At 37.3% G+C, this 18,159-nt stretch overlaps 1 protein-coding gene across 1 annotated transcript in view; it reads right to left on the bottom strand.

Moving 5' to 3' along the window:
- The window catches only part of myo3b (myosin IIIB), a 154,554-nt gene that overhangs the window by 15,866 nt on the left and 120,529 nt on the right, over positions 1-18,159 (bottom strand). Inside the window, exons 30-32 of the mRNA XM_081369161.1 lie at positions 5,932-6,032; positions 5,415-5,461; positions 3,953-4,125 (exon numbers count right to left, since the gene is read on the bottom strand). Of these exons, the coding sequence (XP_081225287.1) occupies positions 3,993-4,125; positions 5,415-5,461; positions 5,932-6,032 (281 nt within the window). The 3' untranslated portion in view covers positions 3,953-3,992. The remainder of the gene's footprint in view (positions 1-3,952; positions 4,126-5,414; positions 5,462-5,931; positions 6,033-18,159) is intronic.

Here is an 18,159-nt window from a genome sequence, read left to right as displayed (position 1 = left end):
TCAAAACTGTGGTGAGTTGGATCAGTCAAAAAACACGGTGAGTCATGTCATCTTCTCCTGTTATTGTCACTTGCACTGCCTAGCACATGTATAGCACAGCCTTCTCTGTCAACGCCGAGGGTTTCACTTGTGATAAATGCAGGGAGATAGTCAGGCTGACGGAGAAGATATCAGAATTAGAAACACGCATCCAAACTTTAATCAAGGATAGTAAGAATGCAAGGGCTTTAGATACTGTTTTGGATGCAACTAGCTTAGCGAACCCTGTACATTGTTCGGTTCTGGCTGTAGAGCAGGGCAACTGAACATCAAACAGGTTCTCCCCACTCAGTGACACACCCACTGAGAATCCTGTTGAATGTGCCCTAGTTATTGGCGATTCTATTACACGCAACGTGAAAATAGAGACACCAGCCACCATAGTCACATGTTTGCTGGAAGCCAGAGCGCCTGACATCAAAGCAAATTTAAAAGTGCTGGCTAATGCTAATCGTAAATTCTCAAAGATTATTATTCACATCAGCACTAATTATGTCCGACTTCGCCATTCAGAGATCACTAAAATTACATTATATAACATTAAAGAGGTGTGTGATCTCACAAGTATGATGTCAGACACTGTATTATGCTCTGGCCCCCTCCCTGTACACCGGAGTGATGAGATACTTAGCAGCCTGTCCCCAATTAATGGCTGGCTGTCAAAGTGGTGTCCGCAGAATAATATAGGGTTCATGGACCAATTAATGGCTGGCTGTCAAAGTGGTGTCCGCAGAATATTATAGGGTTCATGGACAATTGGAAAAGTTTTTGGGGTAGACCTGACCTGTTAAAAAGAGACGGTATTCATCTCTCATGGGGTCTTAAGAGATGAACCTTGAATAACTGGGGCCCAAGTCAGGAAGCAGACAGACTGGCACATCTGTTAGTTGTCTCACGTCACAGAAATCAGTTAAATCCAAACACAGAGACTCTTTTACCTAGATATCATCATATAGAGATTGTGTCTGTTCCCCGAATTTGTAAATACAAAAAACTCTCAATTTTAAGGGTAAAAAGATTTAAGGGTAAAAATGTTATTGATGTTCAACAAATAAAAAACAGATATAATATAGATGAACAAATGATGACCCGTAATCAGTTTGTAGCAGTAAACGAAAGGGTGCCATATCGACCACAAGTTCAATATGGAGTACCTCAAGGCTCAGTACTAGGACCATTGCTTTTCAACCTGTACATGCTACCCTTGAGAGATATCATTAGGAAGCATGGCATTAGCTTTTACTGTTATGCTGATGATACTCAGCTCTATATATGCTCGCGCCCCTATGAAACTTACCAATTCTCAAAATTAACAGAATGCATTCTGATTTTCTGAAATTCTCAATTCTGAAAAAACAGAGATTCTGATTATTGGACCAAAAAACCCCACACGTAGTAACCTAGAATACTGTCTAACACTTGATGGCTGCTCTCTCTGAAGTCTTCGTCGTCGGTTAGGAACCTGGGTGTGCTCTTTGATACCAATCTTTCATTTGAAAGCCACATTTCTAGCATTTGTAAAACCGCATTCTTCCATCTTAAATATATATCTAAATTACGTCATATGCTCTCATGGACAAATTCAGAACAGTTAGTTTATGTGACCTCAACTAGATGGAGCTAGATTATTGTAATGCTCTACTGTGTGGTTGCCCTGCATGCTTAATAAACAAACTCCAGCTGGTCCATAACACCTGATGTACTCTATGCTAATATTAGTCTCTCTGTTTATCCTGAGGTTTACTGTAGTCAGCCGGACCCGGGCCATATCAAGATCAGATGAAATACCTGCGCCTAGACACGACCACAACGCAGCCCTGTAGTGTCAGCAGAGACTGTGTCAACTATAGACAAAAGTTTTTTTTTTTTCACGACAAACAGTTTTTTCCTCTGTATCAAAATGTTATCAAAATGTTTACCGTTGACCATCACCATTTTCACAGATTCACGTTTTTCAAAAACTTGAAACCTACTTCAAAGTTTGCATTCTCTGGCCACCAAAACGCTGTTGTCGTGTAAATGAACGGCCAGAACGTATTAAAAGTTTCTGTTTTTAGTTGAAAACGGTGTCATTTAAGCGGCCCACACAAGTCAATAACTAATGATTTTTTCAACCGAAATGAATTAATCAAAAACTTATTTAAGCTGGACAATGACTTTCTTCTAGAACTGATGTACAGCCAAAACAGTCTTTGTTGCATTTATTTCCTATTATCACTGTGAAGTTGCTTTGAAACAATCTGTATTGTAAAAAGAGCTATTTAAATGAAGGTGACTTGACTTGACTAAAAATGTCACTTGCTTTGATAAATTCATCTATTTTTTAAAGTGTGTCTTTAGTGACTAAGTACTTTTGGGGGCCACTGTATGTATATGGGTAGAAAGTCAATAGAAAGTCAGTCAAAAAATAACTGCTGTTGTGTCCTGAGTGAATATTATGACACCACAGGATGCCAACGTCTCCAAAATCAGTGAGCTCTGTCATTAAATTCTTCATTCATTCATGCCATGTGACATCTGCACTGTTTGTCATGTGTATTAGAGCAAAACGTGTCTGATCTGACAGTCTGCCACAGTAAACAAGACTACAATCACGAAAAGAGGTGGAAAAAAAGAGCACAGAAATAAAGAGACAAAGCAGTCTGTGAGTGATTTGTTGTTTCTCTGAAGAGCAGTTTTGCTATATTTTTTAGTAGTACTCATTCACTGACACTAGTCCTGTGCCAAGGTCTGTTACAATTGTCAAAAATACCACCTTTCTTCTGTGGCCAGGTAAGTGTCCTGTATAATTCATTTTTGTAAAAAAAAAAAAGTTCAGGTCAGACTGGATGAGCCATGTCTGAAGTCAAATTAATTACACAATAAATTATGTGAAGTTGTGCTATATTGTGATCATATTCAAGGCTAAAAGGGTCTGACAGCAATCGTAGTATCAACTAACTATTTTCTTAATATAAAACATTTATATTTAACTTAAACATTGTTGTACTGAGCAAATGTATGATGTTTCAGACATTCATGATGATTATTTTCAGTACACCAACCAAATACTGGTACAAGAATATTATTAAATAAATAAATATGACTAATTTTAATAAACACTGGTGGCTGTTATTCTATTTCTGTTGCTACCTTTTAAAAAAGCAATAAGCTACTTGATGCCGAGCATGATTGAACCACGCTTCACGCTCATCAACACCCTTTAAAGACCCCATACACGTCCATCCGAAAACATTTTAATTTGCTGGGATGGCATATTTTCTACTGAACAGGATGTTAGGGCTGGACAAATCAAAGGTCTTGTCCTAAAATAAGGTTATTATTATTAATTTAATTGGGTTGGGACACAAATATGGGTAGAAAAAGTGGAAAAGAAGTGTGCATAATTGTAATGAATGTACTTCAACTCTTAAAAGAATAATAATAATAAAAAAACTGTACTTGCAGATAATATTAATTAAATAAAATACCACTTAAGTGCACTTAAAGAGAGTACAAAGTGTTGCAGGGTATAGAATGTATACTTTTTTCACAAGGGTGTAGATGGCCTCAAAGCTAACAGCGATGCTTTCATGTCATCTTTAATAATGGTAAAATCATTGTGAAGAACAACCTGCAATGGCTTATTGTCATTGCTTTTAAAGGAATAGTTCATCCAAAAATGAAAATTCTGTCATCATTTACTCTCCCTCATGTCATCCCAAAACCCGTATGAAATTCTATATTTTGAGTAATGCAACCAAACGGGTGACCATTGACTTCCATTGTATAGACAAATAATAATAATATTTTTTGGTGAACTATCCCTTTAAATACTTAGAATCATGATGTAACAAGTATCTAAGCCAATAAGTTGGTAGCGTGTGTTTAATGGTGTACAGATGCAGTGGTCTGCAGTCTGTGGAGCTCTTACCAGCTGTCAGCGCGAGTCTAGGAGGTGGGCGGAGCACAGCTCATCTGGATGAGATAGTGGGAGGGGCAGTAGAGTTTGGGGAGGGGCCAGATAAAACGTCCTCCTCAGGAACCGACTCTATTGTGGACAGTAGTTGATAATATTCATCCTCTCCATCCAGGAGCTTGATTTGCCTGAGAAATGAGAGAGAAACGTGATAAGAGTTGCAGACACTTGAAGTCAAACAGAGCGCACGCTGTAAAAATATGCTTTATGTAATAAAGAAATTAACTGGATCTATCAAGTCAAAATTATTCATTAATATCACTGAATTAACTTAACTGTAAGGTTACAAGAACAAAAGTCATTTTTAAGAGTGAGATAAGGTAGTTTCACATAATAAGAAAGAGGGTATATTTTAGGTGCTATACTGTACTGGTTGTTATTTCCTTTAAAACACATCCGAGGTTGCACTTAGGCTGTGCTTTTATGGGGTTGATAAGAAAATTGTGTTTTTGTTTTATGAAGCTGTTTTAGAATATATTGTTAGGCGTGGTATAACTGAATGGTCTGGGAATCATACTGTGAAGTTGATACACTGATACAGAGCTCCACATTGTGATTTAAATGAGTTTAAGAATTAATTTATTGGTGTATCAGTACATATTTGAATAGTAATTCAACTTGACAATGTTTTTTTTTTAAATACATTTTTTTATTGTGTCCTCAGTAGTTCAATGAAATGATTCTATGGTGAGGAAAATTAAGTGCAACACTTGAGCATAATCTCTCAACCAATATGAGATCATAAAAACTGTATGCATAATAATTATAGAAGAATTCGCAAAATTCTGTTCAAATTTGTTTTTAAAAACATTCTAAAAATAGCAAGACATGTCAAATTCCCTAATTACATTCTAAACTAAATTGGCTGCATGTCTCGTTTCCATTACAATATACTTTAATGACCTTTCAACTGTTACTCTCTTTCTCTATCTCTCTTTTTCATGTCAGTCAGTTGCATTTGTTTCTGAAACACCTAAAAATTACAGATGCTAAAATTAATAAAACATATTGCTATTTATTATTCCATTAGCTCCTCTTTAACTGTGAAAAAATACTAAAGCAACAAACTAAGAACAAGAAAGGTTTTTCGCAGGGGTTAAAAATATGAAATAAATAAAAGAAACACGAGAAACGGTTAATCCTTTAATAAAGAGCGCTGATATACAGCCTGCTCGAGGTATTAGAGGAACCAGGCTTAACTTCACAGACTGTGAGGTCACATATCTCACAATTAATACATGCATTCTTATACCACGTCTTCTCTCCTCCCAAAAATAATACACATAAAAAGGCTTCTTAAATAGCTCGCATTTTCAGCTGCAAATTTGCATGAGAAGCAAACAGAGCTGTGGTCTTCTCGGCTCCCCTCCTGAGCTGGTGGGGTGTTTAGATACGAAGAAGGAAAGCTGTTATTTACCCCAGTTTTCTGGGTTTCCTCTTGCTCCCCTGATAATCCAGACTTCTCTGCAGAGAGGACACAGAACCAGCGCACGCAAACACACGCAGACAAACACACACACACACACACACGCGCTCGGAGTTAGAAAAGCTTCAGAAAAGACAAGCGCGAAAGCAAGGAACATGCGCGAGAGAATCATTAATTTTTAATTCAAAGTGATTTTGTGTTGAATGTGTGCAGATGCTGATAATATCAGAAGTCACAGCATAATTTTTCTTGATCAAAGCGCGTGGGGCTGAGGCTGATGAGGCAGGCATCTTGCTCGGCTTTGATAAACCACATCAATTATTCACCGTGAAGGGAGACATCCTCACATGAAAGCAACAGATAAAGCGCCAAAGCACATGGTGGAGACAACAGAACGGCAGAGCGGCGTGGGGGTGGGGGCTCGGGGGTCTGGCACAGGTAGCTTTAATTGTATTATCATCTGGAAACAAAGTTAGACAAAGGCTTCCATGAAAGGCTTTGAACTCACGTTGAGATGGTTGTAATAAAGACTGTCTTCCGGGCTGTTCAGGAGCTTGGGCTGCTGTCCTCTACGCCGAGGGGATCGGTGATGCAGCTTCACCGTTGGACCTGCGGGACATACACACACACACACACAAACACGGGACGGATCAGTGACACGTCTCCCATTGTGTCGCCCTGAAGGAATTGTATAAGCAGAGCAGCACAAATAAAGCTGACAGCTGCAACATAAATACATCACATGCACACGCTTAACAATAGTACAAGGCGAGATTTTTACATTTTGGAAGAAAATGTGAGTGGTGCCCATGCAAAAGTTGTCATTGCAATACTGAGGCCGTTGTTATGGGGTTGCAAAAATGATCTGGCTGATAATTAGGCCCGGTTTACAGCTGGTATTAAGATGCGTTTTGGTCGATCGGATCACAAGTAGACGAGGGAGACACGTTCCCGTTTACACCTGGTGTTTTAATCCGTCTCTTTTGTCCACTTTCACTCACTTCTGTCCTGATTTCTTCTAGGGGAGGGTCTATGGGGGGGTAAATGTATGTGTTTTTTCAGATCTTTCGATATAATAAAAGTTTAAATCCCGTCTGGCTAGAGCTCTTCTCATAATGTTCACTCATTAGATCAGTAGACGGAGAGTAAATGGTCTTTTGTGTCTGTTTGAACACATTTGATCACATGACTATGAAAGCAATCTGGTTGAATGTGTTTTCAACTACATCTGGAAGTGCTTGAAAGTGGACAAGCTCCAAAACATTTTAGACCCCATTTACTCCTGTATTTAGCGTCGTCCACTTGTGATCCGATCGACCAAGACGCATCTTCATACCTGGTGTAAACAGGGCCTTAATGCCCCGATAAACTTAAAGCGGAATCAAAGAACGAACTGATGTTACGTAATTTCGAACAAAATCAAACTTTGTTCGTTTGGTCGATAACAGAATATCACTGCTCACATATTTATTTACCCCTAAACGACGAACGGAAAAGAACTTTGCAGTATATCGGGGCATTTAGTCCAAGTCAACAGGCTTCTCAAATACAAGTAGATTAAGTAATATAAGTATATAAGTAGATACAATTTTTGGTAACACTTTATTAAGATGACGTAGTTACACACTACATGTACCTACTATAGTAATAACAGTAAATGATGCATAATTACAAGTAACTAACCCTAAACCAAACCCGGTAACACTTTATTTTACAGTGTCTTTGTTACGTTACATGTACTTACCATAGTAATAACAGTAAATTATGCATAATTACATGCAACTAACCCTCAACCAAATCCTAATCCTACCCTAACCCTATAGTAAGTACATATAGTTGATTAATATTACTCAGTACTTAAATATATAATTACACGGTAACAATGACACCTTAAAAAAAAGTGTAACCCCAAAACCCTAACTGTAACTCTATAGTAAGTTAATTAATAATTACTTATTTAAGTACAATGTAACTATGTCACCTTAAAATAAAGGGTAACCAGATTTTTTCTTCATCTATTTTATCCACCAGGAGAAAATCGGAAATATGATAGTTTAGAAAAATATTGTATAACCCTTCCACAACAAACCATATGATTTGAGGTGTGACGTATGACTGTAACACAAACGATGTGGTATTTTAGTTGCATTTATTTGATCAAATACAGTAAAAACAGAAATGTTGTTAAATATTATTGCAATTTAAGTATAAATATAAAATTGTTTAAAAATTGTTTAAAATCATTACTCCAGTCGTCAGTGTCACATGGTTCTTCAGAAACATTCTAATATCCTGACTTGCTGCTCAAGAAACATTTATTATTATTACCAATGATGAAAACAGTTCAAATATAAGTAAAATAACAGTTAAATAAATATTTATACAGTTTTGTATAAACTTGTAAACCGCTTTTCTAATAATTCATGTTATCACATGAAAGCTCAAGTAGTTTTAAATATGCAGTGTGTACTTTTCACAATCAAACATGAGTGCCAACTATCTGATCCTCCAAAATTCTATCGGATTACAATTATCGTAGATCAAACAGCATGTCAGGAAGAGGAGAAAGAGAGAGTCTTGCTTCCTCGTGTTCACTCGTAACCTTTCAGATCTACAAACATGACAAAATGAGCAGAAATCCAGGACACCTTTCTACGCCAGCATGTATATTTAATATCTGGGCCTGTTTCATCTCGACGAGGCAAAGCTTCTCTACTCATCATCTTTCCAGATCCACTGTAAATCGTCTCTAAAACAGAGTTCAGTGATGTACTCGTTCTGCAGAACGCTCCGGAACAGAATGGCGTGATGGCTTTGAACAGACCGAAGAACATCTCTATCCTTCTAACACTTCAAAGCACTGAAGTTCAGTCTTTCTCTCGCTGGGTGTAATTCAGCTTTGCATAGATTTGACTTTCTGCTGCTTCAGAAATGTTTAAAGAGCGGGTGATGTGCTCTACTGCTGTACATTGATGCACTTATAATGACTGCACAGTTCTGGTCCACAAGTTCTCCAAATGGGTCAAGAGCGCTCAGTGTCACAAGAAGCTACTGCTATAAACTTTAAATTCAATTTTTCTTTTTGCAAAAGTTGACTTTTCCCATCAAGGTCCTGCAACCTTCCCATATAACAGAACTGCTCTGCAAGTCATTTCATGATTATAAATCAAAATTCAGTTTGGACAGAAACTATTTTTGCCCAATGAGCGGAGATCAAACAGAGAGAGCATAACGGTTTAGAATAAAAAATTAACAAAAAACATATGAACAAATTTGTTCTGACAGCAATTCAGTCATTTTATCCAGATGCTAAACACACAGAGGAATATTCCCTACCAGCAATAATATGGAATCAAATACTGGGAAAATTGATTAATAAAAATATATATTAACGAATAAACGAAAGCTAAATCAGAAATTTGTTAACTAAAAATTAAATCAAAATTGACCCTGTTTACTTTATTATCATGTGCCAGGTCTTACTGTGAACAATGCATCGGTTCACATTTGCGCACACAGCAGTTCTGTAGCTCAAACAGAAAAACAATGGCACTAGCAATTGCACGGTTAACACAAATGAATTTTGTGTTCCATTCATATGGATTTATTTTTACAATCTCTTTATGAACTTTTTGATTAGTCAAAGTGGTAGTTGCGTAGCTGTCAATGGAGGGACAGAAATCTTCATTGGTGATTTTTGGGTTGAACTAACCCTTTAATAAGTTGTGCTACTGAAGCAAAAAGGGTTTCAAATGAAGTTTTGTGTAAAAAGCTGAAATGTGATAACGTGCAACTGAAATTGCAAGTCAAGTGAATGCAGTTAAACCACTGAGAGAGACAGACAGACAGAGAGAGAGAGCGAGAGAAATGCCTTTCAGTTGGATACTCTCCTAACACAGCCTTTAAGTAGTTTGACCTTGAGCTATTAGTGATATGTAAGTCCCACTACCACACACATGTGGGTTAGTGCCTGATCCTCCCCCTTTGTCTGGGAAATCAGCACCATTTGATCCAGAGCTCTCCCTCGGGGCTGCTGCTCTTCCTCTGATAGGCCAGCATCACACAAGCAGTCAAAAGCCATCTAAACGCTCTTCATCCCGCCTAAGGCCTGTGTACCACAATTTTGGAGCACAGAATTACACCCCAGACAAAGATGGGACAACACTCCATAAAATCAGGATAAAATGTAACCATTTTTTCTTAGAAAAACGTTACCCAGAAATGTTTATTGAACTGGCCAGATCTATATTAAAAAAATGAAGCATGGGATTTATCTGAACCTTCTAATAATCAGGCAGTCACTTTATTCAAGCATAGAAACAGATGTCCGTGCTAACGTAAATAAATTGAAAACATTTAGCTAATTTTGAGAGAGAGACTCAGCATGTAAGGAAGAGACCATTTCTTGCACAGTTTGCATCTAGAAGTGGCTCTAAGTGCACTGAGAAAGGCCAGTTTCAGGCTATCCATGCAATATCGGGAGACAAATAATTGTGATATATCGAAATATGTCTGTACCAACAAAAACCTATGGTGCAGTCTATTAGCTATTCGATCATCCATCTATTACACCCAGGACAAAAAAAGTTAAACCCCATGGTGCATGACAAAGCAAACACAAATTTAAGACTTGTGAGCAATTATTTTGTCATACTTTTGTCAAGAAAAGATTAGAAAATATACTGGATGAGAAGAATTAAAAATATTGTTTAGTTCCTTGAATTTAATTATGTACTGTGTGATTTCTAAAAAGAGTCAGAACATTCGAAACAGAATCTTTCGAACAATACTTAAATACTAAAAGCAAGAGCTGCAGCACAGTCTTCACTGTAGTCAACTAGTCACTGGCGTACCTCAGGTTTTGGTGCTTGGACCTCTCCTCTTCTCAATAAACATAACATTATTGGGACTAGTCAGGCACACAAGGCTTGAATGACAATCCACACTCCACCATCACACATGATTCGGATGCTTTTTGGACAACTGTGAAGGACCAGGTACTGTCAATTAATCATTCCACCAAAACATGAGTTTTAAACTTTGTCACTCATGACCCCCAAAAAACCTTCTTGTACAGCAACAATAGAGTATGGCGGTAGCAATGCCAAGATCAAGGGTCTGATTCTCTGATGAACTGAATGCAACGCAAGTCACTTTGGATAAAAGAGTCTTCAACAGGGGTGGATCTAGAAAATAATTTATTGGGCGTCAAGGGGGTGGCATGAGGGCTGTGAGGGGTGGCAACACCAAAGCAAGCAAGCATTCAATCATCTATACTTAATCTATTCTATGTCATCTATACTTCATCTATACTATGATTAAAACCAAAATACAGCCACAAGCAGCAATCATCAGAGTCCCAGCACCAATGGCCCATGTGAATGACAGGCGATCAAGTTGAAATGTACCTTATGATTTGGTTGGATTCAAGTTAGAAAAGTCCATTTTGAATCTTGACTTAAAGTTAAAGTTTGATGAAACAGGCAACAGTAACACACAGGTGTCAAAAGTGGAATCTAAAGAAATCACTCCCTCTTACTGTTAGATTAAGAGAGAGTAAAAACAAAAACTGTACAAAAATGTTTACTTTTGTAGGAAATGTGATCATAGTGTTTATGGTGTAGGCCTATGTGTGTGGACTCATATTCAACATTTAAATTGAGAGGAATATCATGTCATAGGAAATCACAGGGCTATTTCAAATGAATGTGAAGATATTATTTGCCGCTCAAAACCTTTTTTATCTGAAGCATTTATTTTAAAGCCCTTTTCGTTTTTATCATACATTTCTAAAATAAGTGTAGCTTAACCTTATGCTTGCAGTTTAAAGGCCCTATTTTAACGATCTGAAACGCAAGTAACTTTGTGGGCGGTTCTCAGGCGCTGTTGCTATTATACGGGCGGGATAAATGACTCTTGCGCCTGACGCAAATCTAAAATGGGTTGGTCTGAAGTAGCTTCATTACTCATAGGTGTGGTTTGGGCGTAACATGAAATAAACCAATCAGAGCATCATCTCACATTCCCTTTAAAAGCAGGCACGCTTGTTCCATGGCGGATTGCTATTATAACAGCGGATCTGCCAGGCGCGCACCAGCAGCGGTTCACAGCCGAGGAGACCGACGTTCTTGTCAGGGCCGTAAAACACAGAGAAGTGACATTGTATGGGGATGGACAAACCCACCCAAATTAGCTTCGGTTAAACAGGCGTATAATAATTTGGGTAATTTTTTCACATCTTCATGGACACAACAATGATTTCCCTCATGTGGAATATTTTTCCTTGTATTTATGTATGGTTTGCAAAAATGTCAACTGCTGCGTCTGTGTGTAGATGAGAGAAGCAAAGTGTATGCGCGTTGTGCACATGCTACATTATGGCCAAACACGCGCCTTAAAATAGCATCTGAACGCGCCACTGGAAACGCGCCACTGACTTTAGACTAGGTTTTTCCTGGTCTGTGGCGGAATTGTTTTCTGGAACTGCAAAATAGGGAACGCGAGTTCATTCCCTAATTTACTGACGTGCGTCTGCAGAGGGAAATGTCCGCTGTGCGTCGGGTGCAAAATAGGAATGATACATGCGTCGGTGTACAAGTCAATTGCGCTGGGTGCAAGATAGGGCCCTATGTGTTTTTTATTGATATTATTCATATGACAACAGTTAAACAGTGTCTTTATAGAATTTTTATAATATCATATCTTGAAAAAGACAAATAAAATGGTATCTTCATTTTAAATACAGCGATTTATTTTATGTCTGGCAACTTGGAAAATATGTTTTATTGGTGTATATTAAAGTTAAATAATCTTTTAATGATCTATACGCATTTTGCAGATTTCCATGTATACTAATTATATAAAACTGTATTGTCAGTACACCATAGTGATACAAATGTATCTATCTTTCTATATATCTATCTATCTATCTATCTATCTATCTTGACCTTCAAATTATTTTAAATATTAAGAAAAGACCTTGTCGGGCTGGGCCAAATATTATTTATTTAATGTCACTGGATGGCAAGAAACAATTTACAAGCCATTGCATGTTTCTTATTGTGCATGTTTGTGCTGGGAGGGACATCAATCTCTGAAGATTTGCACAAATATAATCCTTTATTCAGGATTTATTGATTTGTCTTATAGACTGTTGGGTGGAAAAGAGAAAAAAAGCAATAAAATAAACCACTAAGGGGTTGATTTTTATTTTGTACCATTTGCCTTGCATTTCGTAAATGTTTGTATTTGATAGATAAAAAGGCTGAGAATTCTTCTCGGAGAGAGGTTTTAATTTGACAAGACTCAGGCCGCCTGTTAAAAAGCACCTCTAAATCCCTTGAAAATCAGAACGAGCTTCAGAAACTACATAAAAGAGATGCTAAAAGGGTTTTTAGTCGTATAAACGCGGGAGGCGTATTGATTCCCGTCGCTCACGTGCGTGATCACCTGACATGTCTCGGGCCGGGCCGAGCCGTCGGGGTTTGTTTGTACAGATGGAGGAGAAGGGCTAGATTGTAAGGCAAAATCATCAGCAGTGCTCTTTGATGTCTAAATGAAGCATGTGCAGACCAGACCATACACACACACACATACACACACTGCTGAACAGAGATGCTGAGAAACAACACACACACACACACACACACACACACATGCACGCACGCACAAACACACAGATAAAAGCACAAAGAGACAACACTAAACCACATACCTATATACACACACAAAAACCCCATACACACACTAACACAGGTCTGTCCTCTATAAGAGTGCATGCAGACTGCATTCTTGAACCCTCTCAAACAAAGCTACTGAACAAAACTAAAGTGAGACACTCGGGAGGATTTCCAGGCCAATCTGGAACTATTCTGACATCAGGCTCTCAGTAACGTCTGATGATTGGAATCGAAACAGGCTTGTTAAAATCTAATCCCAAGTGCTTAAATTCACAAAGAACACACACACGCACGCACGCACACAGTAGTGAAAATCATAGACGCAATTATATTTTTATTATGAAACTTAAAAAAAAAAAAATTAAATTTAGCACAAAAAGTATGCATTCTCAGATTTGTACTTTACAAACCTACACTAATCAAAAGTCTGAGGTAAGATAAAAAAAAAATATTAAACTCTTATGCTCTCCAAGCCTGCATTTATTTAGACTAAAAAACAGCAATATTGTGAAATAGTATTTCAATTTAAAGTAACTGTTTTCTATTTTGATATATTATAACATGTAATTTATTCCTGTTATCAAAGCTGAATTTTCAGCATCATTACTCCAGTCTTCAGTGTCACATGATCCTTCAGAAATCATTCTGATATGATGATTTGATGCTCAAGAAACATTTCTGATTATTATCAATGTTGAAAAACAGTTTTTACTGCTTAATATTTTTGTAGAGACCATTATACTTTATTTGGGGATAAATAGCTCTAGTATATATATATATATATATATATATATATATATATATATATATATATATATATATATATATATATATATATATATATATATATATATATATATATACACACACACACACACACACATACACACGCACACATGTAACACACATCTATCCCTATAGTGTCTGTGGTCACAGGAAATCTGACTTTGATAAGAAGAGTCTTTAACTCAAACAGTCACACCTCAGGAGGATGAAGGGAAATCCACGCAACTCATCACCAAGACTTAAACCATAATACCATGGATGCTAATATGCTAATAGACGGGACAGTATAAGTATCATTTTAAAGTCTCAGTCTGTTACTGTCCCGTGTGAAAGTACATCCTGTTAAACTCTGTTAAAGTTACTCTGTTTCTCACTGACATTAAGAGGATTTCAAAAGTTGGCAGCAGGTTAACTAAACTTTCCCACGATACAGTGCTCTGCCTAATCTCACCTACTGAAAACAGGTGGACAAATGAAGAGCAGTGTTTAGCGAGAGATGGACAGCATCTAATCAAAGTAGCTAACTACTAAGAGAAATACATTTTTAAATGATAGAATTATCAGATTATGATTCAACAACATCTTAATTTATACTACTGAAATAGAAACTTGAAATATTAATGGATTAATGAATCAGACTTCCTAATGCTTGCGCAAAATAATGCAACAAAACAGCGATTTAAAGTTTTGTCATGCTATATTGCTAGTGCTATTTGTTTATACTAGAATATGAAATCAGCTGAAAGATCTAGTTACGTTAGCATTAGGGCTGTTGACTAGTTGTCCAACGTCTGCAAAAATGGGGCCCAATGTGCTGTGTTAATATGATGTAATTTTCCATATTGATTTTTCACAGGTGTTTTACCTGTGTTTTGAATTACGCATTGCCTTTTGCTGTGTTTTAGGGTTAAAGGAAATGTCTGTAACTTTAACGTATAATGTCCTGGCAGATTACCACTACCTATTCTGTTTTTCTATGCATTTTCTTTCTTACAATGAACCAACTAGATAACAAGGGAAGCATTTAAAAAGAGATTCAGTTCTCAAATGATTCAGTTGTTGGAATGTGCTAGTCAGGGGTGTAACGGTTCAAATTACTCGTGGTTTGGTTTTAGTCACAGTTAAGGTACGGTTTGGTATGTGCTACCAAAAGAACTACTGTCAACAAATATTTGAACTACAAGCAACAGCACACATAAATGCTCTTCAGGTTATTTAGGTATATCTAACTGTAGTGATCATAGTGTGTAAATATGTAGTAAATAACACTGCGTATAATATTCACTGTAAATTAAATAAAGATTCATCATTATTAAAGTTTCAAAAGCTATTCAGTCAAGAGCAGTGAGTGATTTTCTTGTCTTTTGTTGTTTGATTAACATTAAAAACACAGACAAGAGGAATATTAGTCTGCTGTCACTTTAAGAATAATGCACTGATCCAATACACTGCTACACGTGTTCTTTCTCGTCTGTTTACGGTCACTTAAGACATACTATGTTTGCTTTGATACTCCCCAAAATGGGTATGTTGAAAATTTTTGTGTGAATTTGTCCATTCAATCGAAAGACTTAAAAGAGATCTCAATATTTGCACGCTGTCTGAGACATGGCTTTCTGTGTGCGTGCTGTGAAAACATGTGTGTGCGCACTCATCCGAAGCACGCACGCAGAAAGCCATGTCTCAGACAGCGTGCAAATATTGAGTTCTCTTTTGCGTCTTCTTGCGACTGAATGTTTAAATTGGAAAGGCTAAAATGAGTTTAAACACAGAGAGCAATGTGTGCTGTTCAGGTCCCACCTGCGCTTGTGCGCTATCAACACCCGGGTGATGACGGCATAAATGACTGCTCATGTACGACACTCGCATTGAACAAAGTAAGAGTGACTGGAGAGCGATACGGTTTGATTTTTACTGAGAACCGTTACACCCCTAATGCTAGAAGCGTACTGTGCTTGAACAGTCAGCACAGTAAAACCTTCTCTGAGATGTTTCTCTTTATACATTTAATACATCTTTATTGATTCAAGTTTATGTGCAAATTCACTTCAACAATGCATTTCAAGACAATCACTTTGGACGAATACCCTGCTGTGAGCAATGTTCTCATTAATATGCAGAATCCACAGGTTTATTTGTGAGATTAAAGCTTTTTCTAAAGTCTGTTGCTTATTCATTACGGTGTGCTACTTATTCCTGCGTGTCTGTCAGAACAGATGGCCACATTAATAAATAGCTGCTATAGAAAAAAAAAAACCCTCAACAAACTGTTGGATCCCACAAACTAGCCACAATATTTCAGACCAAACAGTAATACACTTTATGTGGCTCAGTGAGTTCAAGTGCTCAAATTACATGGATGGAAGTGCATCGTTCTGCAACCGAAGTGTTTTGCACCGCCAAATATTGTAGCATTTTTTATAAAGACTTTAACAGTGTTTGGCAATAAAAGTTAATTTTGTGTTTATTTGTTGAATATCTGCTTGTTACCCTATTGACGGGCTGCACTGAATATTTATATATTCCTGATCAAGAGCGGTGGACATGATTAATTATACAGGGCTATCTTAAGACTGAAAAAAACATTCAGACAATCCACCAACTAGCTGATTATGAACTTTTGTAGTTTTGACAAGTTAGTAGGAAGGAGGGGAGTGATGTTGCATGAACGAGCCTGAGAGAGAGAGAGAGAGAGAGAGAGAGAGAGAGAGAGAGAGAGAGAGAGAGAGAGAGAGAGAGAGAGAGAGAGAGAGAGAGAGAGAGAGAGAGAGAGAGAGAGAGAGAGAGAGAGAGAGAGAGAGAGAGAGAGAGAGAGAGAGAGAGACTCTATCTGGCTGGTCTCCAGATAGTCGATGTAACAGAGATGATGACTATGGTAGTGACAATAATGGACCCAAAATATAAATTCCAGATCTGTGTTGGTCTTGCATGACATGACATGTTCCCTGCGGCCGAAACAGTCAACAGAGCTGCCAATTACACACAGTCAATGACTTCAGCACTGCACAGGCAGCCTGTGTCTGTCAAGTTAGACACAAGTTAGACACAAGCTATTGAAGCTCCGCCCTCTGTGCCGGGAGCAGCAGCTCATTTGCATTTAAAGGGACACACACAAAAACGGCGTGTTTTTGCTCACCCTCAAAAAGTGACAATTTTAAAATGCTATAAAAATATCTTTGGGGTATTTTTAGCTAAAACTTCACATACACACTCTGGGGACATCAGAGACATATTTTACATCTTGTGAAAAGTGCATTATAGGACCCCTTTAACAAATATTGCTTGGTACTCTCATTGTAATGTACACTGGCCCACAAAAGTATTTGGACACTCAAGTCAGTTAAAAATGTCATTGCATAAGATATAAAACATTAAAGCAAGTGAGAACAATGGCTTTTCTCTTCATTAACTTTTCTTCACTTCACTTCATTTTTATTTTTATTTTTTTGCTCAGTGTCTTTTAATCAGCGTGTTTTGATGGTTTTTAGTGGATGTATGAAATCAAATCTCTAGTTCACACAGCTGTAGCAGAGGAACTACAGGTCTAATGAACACATTAACCATCAACACGATCCACTACAAGTATGTCAAGCAAATGTGCTTGTGATATATCTTTTAAAAGATACTTGATATTTTGTTATCTCATTCATATAATTATGGCAAAGCCTGAGATGTATATTTAAAGTTGCTATTCCACAGTAAACTTTAATTATTATATGATGCTTTGTTAATTAATGAAAACAAACAAAACAAAGATAGCATTCATTTTGCAGCCATATTCTGTGCGTACATACCGTGTACTTACTATAGTAATTACAATAACTGGGTAGTAAGTACCATGGGTATTAATTTTGCTTTACTCTCAAAGTGACGCTAGTCATTGACTTGCATGAGGGTAAGTAAATTAACAGCATATTTTCATTTATGGGTGAGCTATCCCTTTAAACTATTAGTTACATTATATTACCCAGTACCATATATGTTACATATATGTAGCCTGGTTAAAACCAGACCATTCTCAGTAGTAACTGAGTTATGATCTGGCAAAGCTTCATTAATAACTCATTTCCAAAGGGGCGTCACCAACGGACGTCGCTCAAATGCCTCTGGGCGCAATTGGATAGACCTAAAACCAATCAGAGCGATCGTCATCGTGTAAAGCCATAATGCTGCGTCCCAATTCACCTAAGTTACACTACGCCATAAAAGTATGTACTCTTTTTGTGAAGAAAAGGTATTTACTTTTGAATATGTAGCAAAAAAGTAGGCAA

The sequence above is a fragment of the Scardinius erythrophthalmus genome, assembly GCF_964197995.2.
Source record: "Scardinius erythrophthalmus genome assembly, chromosome: 6".
Lineage (NCBI taxonomy): Eukaryota > Metazoa > Chordata > Actinopteri > Cypriniformes > Leuciscidae > Scardinius > Scardinius erythrophthalmus.
Note: the sequence above shows the minus strand (reverse complement) of the source record. Positions and strands in the feature narration are given on the sequence as shown.